Source organism: Aaosphaeria arxii (genome assembly GCF_010015735.1).
Source record: "Aaosphaeria arxii CBS 175.79 unplaced genomic scaffold BU24scaffold_11, whole genome shotgun sequence".
NCBI lineage: Eukaryota > Fungi > Ascomycota > Dothideomycetes > Pleosporales > Aaosphaeria > Aaosphaeria arxii.
The window spans coordinates 1,228,886-1,240,883 of NW_022983484.1; the positions used below are offsets into that span (position 1 = coordinate 1,228,886).

Sequence of the window (11,998 nt, forward strand, 5' to 3'; positions counted from 1 at the left end):
GGGACACGTAGGAAGTAGGGGTTTTTAGATACCTCCCCTATTAGAGGCATCACGTTTGCCCTACTAGACACAATAACGTAGGGGAAGTGTTCATAGACCCGAAAGGGAACCAGATAGCACTATAAATTGAACTATTTATTTATTTATATCAAAGACTGAGTACTACAGGCGAAGAGCCTTTTACCAATTCAAGTGAACATGTTCTTTCACATCGAATCTCCTGAAGTGGGCGTTGCTGTTATAGCAGTTTTATTCATTGCTGATTGCATTGCTGTCTTTGCACGTTTATACACCCGCATCTCGCTCAAACAGCAGATAAATACTGATGACTGGCTCATTATTCCTGCCTTGGTGAGAGAACCGACCATGCTATTTACGCTACTGTCCTGCTTATAATAAACAAGTTTCTGACGGCTGGGATGGTGGGTGCCTATCTTGCCGGGGTTAAACAACACGTTATTCTAGGGCAGGATTCGGACTTAGTACCGACTAGGAATCTACCACTTTCAGAACGATTTCTGAACGCGTTACTCATATCTAAGAAGGTTAGAACTACACACCAGCCAGCATGAAACCCCCAGCTAATCTGTTCCGCAAAGATCGAATTTGTGGTAATACTGTTCTCAATTGTGACCCTGACTCTCATAAAGCTTAGCTTCTTGTTCTTCTATGCCAGGATATTTATTTACGACAGTAAAAATGTTAGGAGCTTTCGAAATATCTCTGTGTACCTTTGTATGCTCATTGTCATTCTTTGGTTCCTCGGTTTTACTATTACTTACCTTTCCGCATGTCGGGATGACTTTACTGCTCGTTGGTCAGGCATTGCGTTTCAGACAAAGTGCATCAACACTTTCTGGATGCTTTATAGTCTAGCAGTATCCGATTTCGTAATGGACTGTCTGATAATTATAATTCCAGTCCCCTTAGTCTGGAAACTTCATCTCACGCCAAAACGCAGACTAGGAGTTTCCATAGTGTTTCTCCTAGGGTCTCTGTAAGGTTTCGCCTGTTGCTATCTTTTCATCTTGACTTATTTTATACCTAGGGCTACAGCGGCATCACTTGTTCGATTGATCTGGCTTCAATGGGTTGTCGATGTAGGCGCTACACCACAGGCACATTCAGACCCACTATGTTAGTAGCCCAATATGTTCAAGGAAGCTCTCACTAATTGTGTGCAGCACTCATATCTACTGGGATATTTTGGTACTTGGTTGAGGTGACAGTAGCCCTGCTTGCAGTTTGCCTGCCTCCACTTCCAGGGATTCGGCGCACGCAACCAGTACAGAAAGTCATCCGAAGTGTCCAGAGCAAGTTTTCTCTAAGATCCAGATCTTCCACAACAAGTAATCCAAATAACGTCATGGAAAATCATGTCCCATTGCGGACTATTACGTCTAATTTGACTGTATCTGTCCATGAGGATATGAATACACCGGCCACTATATTGAGGAGCATCTCTCCGTAGCAATCCTCTAGTGTCGGTGTAAAGCAGATCTACAGGAGCAGTACATGAGCAGTACGGGTTGCCTGGCACAAGTTTACACACTATGCATGCGCATAAAAGTGCAGTACGCAGTTGTGGTTGCAACCTCGAAGTTGCTTTCAGTATAAGTTGAGGTCCTACGCTGCAGTATTATGCAATCTCCGTAATCAAAGATCTACTGCATTGTTGGCTTCGTGTGTACCTAGAGAGAATCATTCTAGTCATGGTTGAAAAGAGCTTTTCGTGGCTATAGTCATTGTAGCATAAATATTGATACAGTCACAAGCTGCATAGTGCGAGGCGGCTGATGACATTCTCTCGTTCTGACTCCAGTATATGCCTTTGTTATCAACGCGATTGTTTATCATATTTGCAGTCAATCTTGTTACAGTTGCAGTTGCTATAATGTTCTGGACCTTTTAAAACAAATGATGGAAACTCGACAATAGGTGACAACCTGCCAGAAATGGACGTGCTAATATATAGATCTTGAAGAACTTCGATTCACAGCTGTAGAATTATACTGCCTAGCAGAAACTCTCACCTAGGTAACCAGATCTCTTAAGAAGAAAGCAAATATAATCCGGCAGACAATCTGCTCCGTCCCAGCAAAGGTCACAAGTGAATGCCTATGAAATATTTTTAAAAAGTATCGAGAGATCATTATATTCCTCAGAACTGCTATAGACATGTTAAGAGTCTATCAGCTATATTCTAATGACGGTAGTATGCAATACAAAATATCAGAACGCCGTCCTTCCCAAAACGACTATACGCTATGCTGTGGCGCTACAACCTCGCTTTTGAATCTAACAAGTCATTCATCTCAAAGCGAGGGAAATCGGGATTTGTCTCTGCCGCCGGCCTCTTTGCATCCCATCCCCATTTAGCTTGCAACTCTGGTTCTAGGGTGCCCTCCAGCATCTGTGTAATGTATTTGCCAAGTACTGGAAAGAACTTATAACCGTGGAAGGAGCCACATGTAGCAACATATAGGCCTTGCGCAGCAGCGTGCGGGGAGATTATGAAGTCAGAGGAGGAAGTAAATGCATCCCTAAAAGGCATCATGTGAGAAGAGGGACTGAAACCATGCAGACTTTGAATACGTACCAGCAAATACGGTGCTTCTCCATTTTCCAGTTTGCACCATTCTTGCCGTAAAATACATTGTTCGCATGTGCAATGTCCTGCTTCAGCGGACCCGACACCTTCCACTGCGCATAATCTGGCTCATTTGGTGGTGCAGAGATCTGACGACCGAGGATGTTCTGTGTGTTCTTGAATATCTTTTGACCCCACCATTTAAGCTCGCGATCGCGAGTTGGTGGCAGGCTTCCGATGAAAGGTCCTGTTGCGACATTGTAGCCCTGCACGCCGACAGGCATCTTTGCAAACCGCTCGTATGACTTTTCGTCCAAAGTAGTCATGCCGGTAGCAATACCACCCGCTATTATTCGGTCACCAGCGCTGATGTCCGGCTTGCCACTAGCCTGTGCGGCTTGCTCGAGCAGTTTGGCGGTAAAAGCGCCGGTGCAGAGGACAACATGGGATGCCGTAAGACTGTTCCCCCTTGTAGTTTTGACACCGGTACATCTACCACCTTCCTCAAACTGGAGTGAATCAATATCGGCAACGACGTATTTAACGCCTAGTTCAATTGATCTTTTTGTGACAGCGCGGAGTGCGTCACCGGCGTTGGCCCATCCACTCGTTTTGTTCACGAGAACATCCTGGACTCCACCGGTGTAGTCAGCATCCTCAAAAAGCCCACCGTACAGCTTCCGTGCTTCGGAGACAGGTACAGCTGAAAGTTCTGCTTTGCGGCCTAGCTTTTTGTAGTTGTCGACTACCGCTGATGCATAATCGGACCGACAGATCCAGAAAATGCCCGTCTTGTGAAAGAACGGCTGGTACAGAGGGTCGTTTTCGAAGATGTCCTGGGCTTCGAGTGCAAGTTTGCAGTATATTATGTCGTCGTAATCGGCGCGGACTACTTTGTTCCAGTCCCACGATGCTGCCACGCGTGTATCTGCGTCCCAAGCATCTCTGTCGACAATGGTTACAGAGGCATGTGGATACTTCCGAATCAACTCGTAGGCTGTCGATACGCCGAAAACACCAGCGCCAACGATAAGGTAAGATTGTGATTGTGGTGAAGTCATAATTAGTAGATCTCTACAAGGAATCTGACAATGAAGAGAGACGCAGGAGAAGGAAAAGTCTGTGGAGTAGAATGTTAAGGGTGTCCAGGCACTTATTTATAAGTCCACTGGGAGCGCATTTATTGACCTAAAAGGTACTTGTTCGTGCGGCTCCCGTCGGTATGCGTCCCCAGAGATCGATATTGGGGCATAGTCCAAGTCCATTATCGCGGGGTCCAACTTACTGGCGGCGAGCTTGCCGTCGGATTGCCACCAGTTGTGCCCGTCTATCGTGTCCGATTGCGGGGGGATAAGATACGGCCATTTAGAATTCAACCAATCATGGCGCATTTTCGCCGCAACCCCTAGAAGATTGGAAGCCAAGTCCAGCGTCCGTCGCAACGCTTCTGGTTGCCTTCAAGAATGTAGCAAGAACGTAGTTACATTCTCAATAGAACGGCAGTACTTATCCCATCTGATATATCAAATGACATCTCTATCACCTTCTTCCTGAGTTGCTCACAGAGTTGTAAGCGAATCCTCCTTTGGCCTCATTGCCTGAAAATCGATCACGTGAGAATAAAGCTTGGCTTATCAGGTATCGATAAGGCTAATAAACCCCACTTGGCCCACGGAAGACCATCGGAAGACCGTCGGGAAGCTACGCAGTTCTCCAGCGGGAAAACTCCGTCTACCTAGACGAACACCGTCAAGGTACTGCCTAGATAGTTAGATGAAATATATAGAATTCTCGCCGTGCACATCTTCCAAGCCTGCAAACTGCCGTAACTTAAGCTGCGAAAGAATCGGTTCTTGCTCAGAGGCACTTCAAGGGAGCCGGCAAAGGTACCATTCTCACAAAAGGATTGAAACAAAACGTAATATCAAATGTGTACACATTCTCGTTCTGTAGTGACAGTCTCAACTATTATCCAAAACTATTAACCATGCATGTCAATTGGTGCTAAGCACCCTGCAGACGACGTCGGCCACTTTCCACTATGTTGTGTTGAACACATAGGCTGCGAAAAATTTGTGACATTCCATCCCCTTGTCTTCCCTAGTTCATACCACTCGAAATCATGATCCTCCAGCAAACATTCTAGCAAAAGAATCTCCACGATCCTTTGGTGCCAATGAAATTATGGCAGCCCTCGCTGGCAGCTCCGAAAGTCTGCGAAACAGTTCCACAGTTGGTGCCAGAATAGAACGTCAAGGAGCATGGCCTGTCCAGTTTATATCGAAGAGATGACCCCTGCTGAGTATTGCAGTTCAAAGGCGTATTGCCAATCTGTTGCTTGTTGCATACACCGGTGCAATCCTTTCCATACATGTCGCAAACATTGCTTGCTTGAGAAACGGCTCCAAAAGCGAGGATCGTGGCCAGTATGAATCGTGCCATGATTGTTGTCAATCCTGCCAAACAACTGCTTAGCACAATTCCACAAAGATTTAAACACCAAGCATACCTCTTGGTACTGTCTTTCAACAGGTAGTCAATAAAAGTGCTAGAAAACGGCGCTGAACTTAGGTCTGGTCTGTTTAAGCTGAAGGAACATTCTTATTATCCTAGGACTATTTATACCTGCAACGAGCACACTTCTATATTTTGACCCTTCCCCGAATCAGGTACAGTAATGCGAATAGCATATTACTGACTGTTTATGTTTCCCAATATGCAGAATATCTTGCGAACCTCATGTCTATACGTCTGCAATGAATGACAATTGCAAAGATAAGCTGAAGGAAGATGTTGATGCATAGATGAAATGTGACATTGTATTCCCTTGAAAGAACTCCTTTCTTGTAATGCTTCAGCCTTTGATCTGACCTATGTTCCGAGAAGAGCTACTTCTAGGTATGTAGTGCGAAATGCTCACTAAGCTGACATTACGAGCAATGCAGTTATTGTGCATTAGCATCTCCCCGTCTTACGATAGTAATGTAACGATCGGTTCGACTTACACTCAGTAAAGGAAGGGTATTGCAGAGGGTTTCGTAGATTGATAAAGCGAGTATCAAAGACAGGGTAATAACTCTGACTTATTACAGATAAGCTACTGTTATACTGGTAAGGTACTTTCAAAGGTTAGATACAACCTGTTATTAATTACAAAGAACTCCTACATATAAAGTCTAGCAATCTTATATACCTGTTCCTCCTAGTCCTTGCTTAGTCTGCTTAGTTCCCCTTAGTAACTAATTTAACTAAGTATATTAGTTATCTATCACTCATACTAACCCTCACTCCTCAAGGATTTGTCTCGATCTACCGCCGAATATATCATGTTGCTCATCTCACTCAACTTACGCAAAGGGCAATTAAGCGCGCTAAAACGTAGTCCTAACGGATTGTCCCAGTGGTCTAAGTTGCAGAGAATTATTCTCTCGATAGTTTAGGGTCAACATGGCCAGGCATTCGAGTAGTAGAATGCTCAGAAAAGCTTCAGACAACTTCGTCGAGGTCATAGACAGTTCGCAGCGGATTCACGGGTCGCTTCGTGTTGTTTGCCTTAGCCTTTCGACCCTTAGGAATACCTGAGGCAGGCGTAGACATCCTAGACGTGGGGGTTGATAAGGATTCTCAAGCAGTGCTGTCAACAGTATAACAGGTGAAGAAGAGCTGTCCAGCTTGCGCTTCTTCAGACTTACGGATCCCGACTCTTCATCGTCTTCTTTACGATCGGAGTCACCAATCACGATCGAGTCGTTAACAGACTTTCCCGCCTGCTGATCTTGGAGAAAATCCATGATCAAGCCTACCCCCTGTCTTCAAAACAGGCTTGAGGTCGGTCAGACAATCAGCAAATTTGGTGCGCAGCTCCTTCCAGAGTTTGATCCAAGCAGTGTGCTCAAAATGCCCCTTAAGTTCCTTTTGTACATTTTTAGAAAACTTGTAGACCTCGTCAAAAATAGCACAGACGGCGTTAAAAGAAGACGGAGGAGAGGGAATCTTCTCAAGCTCGTTATCAATGTCTTTGAGACAAGCTGCAATCTTTCCATCAATACCAGGTTGAGCCCTGAGAGACTGTGCCGCCAGCTCCTTCGAGAGGAAGGACTGTAGCCTTGGTGTGCCCAATCGATCCTGCTACCTAGGTGCAGGTTTCTGTTTTCGGAGGGTAAGTCTCTAATGAACACTTTCCATTTGTCAAAGGCAATCTCATGTTTGCTAAAAAGAACCTTCCAAAGGCAATCTTCCAATCGCCGAAGGCATCCTCTTCAAACTCACCCACCCTCCCCTCCCCTACCCAACCTACCAACCCGAGATGTCCATCTTCCTCGCCCCGCGCTCAACCCACTTCGTCCACATCCGACACCTCAACATCTTCGTAACCCCCCACGTCATACCGAACCTCACCAAGATCCTCGAAGCGACAGAGCAAGACCCGCGAGACACCGCAATGATCACCGCCAAACGCTTCGTCCGCTTCCGCGTCGTCCACCCGAACGACCTCGCCCTCCACCGCACCTGGTTCGAACGTTCGAACCCTTTGAAAGGCAGCCCCCGATACACGTTACGTCGTTGAGGCAAGCCGCAATCCTTCCATTAATCTCAGGCAGAGCCTTGAGAGACTGTGCCGCCAGCTCCTTCGAGAGGAAGGACTGGAGCTTGGGTGTGCCTAAATAATCCTGCTACCTAGGTGCAGATTTGTGTTTTCGGAGGGTAAGTCTCCAATGAACACTTTCCATTTGGCAAAAGCAATCTCATGTTTGCCAAAAGCAACCTTCCAAAGGCAATCTTCCACTCGCCAAATGCAGCCTCCTAAAGGCAACCCCCGCCCCTCGCGTAGTCGGTGACTAGATCGTGGACCAACCTGACTAAGAACTCATGCGATGAGTCTTCGGTTTGGCCAATCACTTCTGGGAGGTCGTAGAAGGAGATCGCAGGCAAGCTAGGCGCAGTGATCTTGATGCATACCAAGTTCGGGCTGAACTCAGCTTCGCGGTTAACGTTGGTGTCTCTCAGCTGATGAGCTAAGGGGATGAACTTCTTTGTATCGGTGCTTGGATTCAACGATGCCAACTGTGCTCGAGTAATAATTTCCTTAAGCTCCTTTTAGTCATGTAGATTAATAATCTCTTCCCTACGAGGAGCTAGGAGCAATCCTAGGTAGAGCTCCAAGAGACTATGCCGCTCGCTCCTTGGAGAAGAAGGACTGGAACTTTGGTGTGCCCAATTGATCTTGGTATCTAAATGCAGATTTCCGCTTGTTAAAGGCAATCTTCCAAAGGGAATCCTTCGCCCACCAAAGACTACCCTCCAAAGGCAAGCCGCCATTTCCCTCCGACCTCAGGCAGAGCCCTGAGAGACTGTGCTGCTAGCTCCTTGGAGAGGAGGGACTGGAGGTTTGGTGTCTCTAATCGATCCTGGTATTCGGAGCTTCACCAAGGATCATCAGCAGTGAAGATTTCTTCTTCCTCTTGTAGCCGGGCGCCTGCGTGCAACACGCCCTTCACAATGTCGTCTTGGGAGAGATTCCTGACGACGAAATACCAATGATCAAGTGGGTACGCTTGGCCATTAAGGACTTTGCGAATGGTAGCCTCGCTGCTACCTCCAGGAAGGTTAGGCTTAGTCAATACGCCGACGCAACGATGAATCGCCTTATTTCGATTGGCAGTTTGGGTCATGGACGAATTTGCTATGTCATTAGACAACGAACAAGTGACAAGAATCAATAATTCCGGGTCCTTGACGTAATTGGTGACTAGATCATGGACAAACTTGATCAAGAACTCATGTGATGAGTCTTCAGTTTGGGCAATCACTCCTGGATATCTCAGCTTGCTGTTCTGTGGATTTTGCTGGTTTCGTGTAAGGTCTTACTTCCTCTGTCTCTCTCTCTCTCTCTTCCGCTCAACCAATTTCAAAGGGCGATGGTGCCAGCGGATAAGCCCCAAGCAAGGTTGCTTTCCTTCGCCGGCATTATCGGCTTGCTGATGATCGATATAGTCACTAATTTAGCAGAGCGCAACGTGTGCAATGACCTGAATCTATTGTACTACCACCTATGGAGCTTGAAATAGCTCAATTGAATACCTGGGCTCGATTTTGTTCTGACCATATCATCCAAAGAAAACCTGGCCGTGTTTGCAATGTCAACCGCCTTTTAGAAGACAAGGACATCAACTCATTCCACCCTTCATATTAACCTTTATGTCAACCTTCACACCAACCTTATTCGAGAACGGCGGACGATGACTGTGGCATCTATCGAGGAGATGTGTTGGCCAAAACAAACAGGAAATTGTAACTGCTCGAATCACGAATCGCGCGCCTGCGATCGTAAAGTGGGAGATCCCGGCGGCCAGGCAAATGCATTGCAGTCTTCTTTCACTGCTCGTATGACACTCCATCCATCGCAGAAGGCGAGAGAGGAGCCTCGAGGAACGATCCCATTGTGCCGTTACCATTCGCTGTCGGATGAACGCCGTGCTTCTTGCGAAGATCCTCGAGAAGCTGCTGTCCTTCCAACAAAAGCGTCTTTTTGTTCAACAAGTCGTTCCGTTTCGCTTGGACGTCGTTGGGTTGCTCTAGAATGTGCACGGCTTCTTGCTGACCTAGGCACAAGTTAGTGTAAGGTTAATATTGAGTGAAGCCAGTGTAACGTAAAGTGGCACATACCTTGGTCACCAAGAATTCCCATCTGTGAAATCATTTCCTCGCCCAATTGGGTCTTGAGGAACTTGAAGAACTTCGACTCAACCCTCATACAAACCGAGTCAACGAAACGACAGGACGCCATCATGTAGTAGGACGTAATCATGGCAACCATCTCGACTTCCACCTTGTAAGGCTCCTGACGAGCAGCAATCTTCGCTTTCTCTTGCTCAGCTGCTGTCATTTTCTTGCCAAATAGCGCATCGTATTCGTTCTGGTACACCTTCTCTCGCTGCTGTTGCCGAGCGGTGGTGTACGTATCCAGGACCTTTTTATGGAAGAACTGATGAACTTCATTGCTGATAATGTGAGGACCATCGCGCTCATCTGCTAGGCTGTCTTTCGCCATGGAATTGCACTGCTCATCAATGTTAAACTGGATAGTCGTGTTGATCACATGCAGTCCAATAGCGTACACGAGAGATTGGTCCCACTGCTCAAAGTGTTTGTTGAAGATGGCCGTAAGACGTTCACGCAAATGGCGATTAAGGCTGCCAAAGAACATCTTGAGCGGACTATCCCAGTGGTCTAGGGTGCGAAGAATCATGCGTTCGATGATCTTCGGGTCGACATGACCAGGCATTCGCGTCGTAGAATACTGAGACAGGCTTCGGGCAACTTCGTCAAGGTCGTAGGCAGTTCGCAGCGGATTTACGGGTCGCTTCGTGTCGTTCGCCTTGGCCTTTCGGGCCTTGGGAATACCTGGGGCAGGCGTAGATATCCGAGATGCGGGGATTGATGGGTTCTTAAGCAGTACTTTCGACGGTGTGACAGGCTGAGAAGAGCTGTCCAGCTTCCGCTTCTTCGGACTCACGGATCCTGACTCTTCATCGTCTTCTTCATGACCGGAGTCATTGACGATCGAATTGTCAACAGACTTTCCTGCCTGCTGATTTCGGAGAATTCCGTGATCAAGTCTGCCCACTGTCTTTAAAACAGGCTTGAGGTCAGCAAGGCAATCAGCAAATTCAGTGCACAGCTCCTTCCAGAGTTTGCGCCAAGCAGTATGCTCATTATCGCCCTCAATATCCTTTCGTACATCTTCAGAAAACTTGTGGACCTTGTCAAAAATAGCACGGACGGCGTTAAAAGAAGACGGAGGAGAGGGAATCTTCTCAAGCTCATTGTCAATGTCTTTGAGACAAGCTGCAATCTTTCCATCGATCTCAGGCAGAGCCCTGAGAGACTGTGCGGCTAGCTCCTTCGAGAGGAAGGACTGTAGCCTTGGTGTTCCAAACCGATCCTGGTATTCGGAGCTTAACCAAGGCTCATTGGTACTGAAGAACTCTTCCTCTTGTAGCCGGGCGTCTGCGTGTGACACACCCTTCTTGATGTCTTCTTGGGAGAGATTCTTCACCACAAAATATCCATGCCCCAATCTGTACGCTTGTCCGCTGAGGACCTTTCGAATTGTGACGTCGCTACTTCCGCTAGGAAGGTCAGGCTTAGTCAATACGCCGATGCAACGATGAATCGCATTATTCCTATTGGCAATCTGGGTCATAGACGAATTTGCCATGTCGTTTGCCAACGAACAAGTAACAAGGATCAATGACTCAGGATCCTTGACGTAGTCGGTGACTAGATCGTGGACAAGCTTGACTAGGAACTCATGCGACGAGTCTTCGGTTTGGCCAATTACACCTGGGAGGTCGTAGAAGGATAAGGCAGGCAAGCCAGGCGCAGTAATCTCGATACACACCAAGTTCGGACAGAACTCAGTTTCGCGACTCTCTCTCAGCTGATGAGCTGAGGTGATAAACTTCCTTGTATCAGTGCTTGGATTCAGCAATGCCAATTGCGCTCGAGCAATGATTTCTTCGAGCTCCTTGTAGTCATTTGTAAAGGCGAAGTCTTCCTCGCGTGGAGCTGGAAGCGGCTTCCAAGTGTAGCGCCTGATAGGCTGTCCGCGCGGAGTCCTTCCAGGAATGAATTCACAATTGATGCGCAGCTTGACCTGCGCAGTCCAGGTATGTTGGTTATCAGGGTTGGTCTTGTGATTTCCAGGATTCATCGTAATGAACAACGGGCATCGAGCGCAGGTGTCCGTTGATCGAGGCGTCTTGATTCCTGATATCGCCTCTATTACAGACGATTTCCCGGTGGACTGTTCACCGAGGACGACGCACTTTGGCAACGGAATGTCGAACTTTGCAAGACCAAGGCACTCTAGCTTTGCAATAGCTGAAATGACGTCGTTTATGTTAGCTCCAAGAGCGAAGGCCGGCGCAGGTTTGGCATGTGCCTGCGTGCGATCCGCAAGTTCTTGCATCTTCACTTTGGTACTTTGCGGAGTGGCGATCGGGTTCGTCTTCGTTATGATGGCTGAGCGAAATGAGGACTACGACTAAGACGATGACGACGAAGCAGAATGGAGACAGGAAAACGAAGATAGTAGTGGCTTGGAAGACCTGGGGCCCGCGAAAAGAGTGCGAAGAGAGGCGAGGAGAGACAGGGAAGTCCAAGGATGGCGGCACAGAAAGAGAGAAAGAGAAGTCAAGTAATAATGGTAGAGAAGGAGAAAGAGGGCGGCAGGGTGAGAGAGAAGTAAAGCGATAAGAGCAAAGAGGGAGAGCGAGAGCGAGAGAGCAGGAGAGAAGTCAAGCTAAATACCCGTGCTTGACGATTCACTGTAGCAACTGTCGCATGGAGCGGTGAAGGTGAAGGTAGAGGTCAAGGACGCTTCCTTTACTGTGTGAGTAAAGT

General features: G+C 47.3%; 5 protein-coding genes across 5 annotated transcripts; 2 read left to right on the top strand and 3 right to left on the bottom strand.

Annotated features, from left to right (window-relative positions):
• Positions 1–578: 578 nt before the first annotated feature.
• On the top strand, positions 579–1,342 carry BU24DRAFT_313766 (uncharacterized protein; the record flags this gene model as incomplete). Its single annotated transcript, XM_033522856.1, has 3 exons — positions 579–997; positions 1,049–1,137; positions 1,185–1,342. Coding segments are annotated over 3 exons (666 nt in total), but the record flags the coding sequence as incomplete, so codon positions are not given.
• Positions 1,343–2,133: 791 nt separating this feature from the next.
• Positions 2,134–4,093, bottom strand: BU24DRAFT_400208 (FAD dependent oxidoreductase). Its single transcript, XM_033525445.1, has 2 exons — positions 2,600–4,093; positions 2,134–2,543 (listed from the first exon to the last, which is right to left on the bottom strand). The coding sequence occupies exons 1-2, from the start codon at positions 3,649–3,651 to the stop codon at positions 2,279–2,281; spliced, it is 1,317 nt and encodes a 438-aa protein (XP_033379025.1). The 5' UTR covers positions 3,652–4,093; the 3' UTR covers positions 2,134–2,278.
• Positions 4,094–4,660: 567 nt separating this feature from the next.
• BU24DRAFT_63204 (uncharacterized protein) lies at positions 4,661–5,162 on the bottom strand. Its single transcript, XM_033534490.1, has 2 exons — positions 5,100–5,162; positions 4,661–5,046 (listed from the first exon to the last, which is right to left on the bottom strand). Exon 2 carries the CDS (start codon positions 5,030–5,032, stop codon positions 4,733–4,735), a length of 300 nt encoding a protein of 99 aa, XP_033379026.1. The 5' UTR covers positions 5,033–5,046; positions 5,100–5,162; the 3' UTR covers positions 4,661–4,732.
• A 1,734-nt stretch (positions 5,163–6,896) lies between these two features.
• Positions 6,897–7,258, top strand: BU24DRAFT_467286 (uncharacterized protein; the record flags this gene model as incomplete). The annotated part of the gene is made up of 2 exons (XM_033532433.1): positions 6,897–7,144; positions 7,192–7,258. 2 exons carry the CDS (start codon positions 6,897–6,899, stop codon positions 7,256–7,258), a joined length of 315 nt encoding a protein of 104 aa, XP_033379027.1.
• Positions 7,259–9,203: 1,945 nt separating this feature from the next.
• BU24DRAFT_472914 (P-loop containing nucleoside triphosphate hydrolase protein) lies at positions 9,204–11,564 on the bottom strand (the record flags this gene model as incomplete). Its single annotated transcript, XM_033532753.1, has 1 exon — positions 9,204–11,564. The coding sequence occupies one exon, from the start codon at positions 11,562–11,564 to the stop codon at positions 9,204–9,206; it is 2,361 nt and encodes a 786-aa protein (XP_033379028.1).
• Positions 11,565–11,998: the final 434 nt, after the last annotated feature.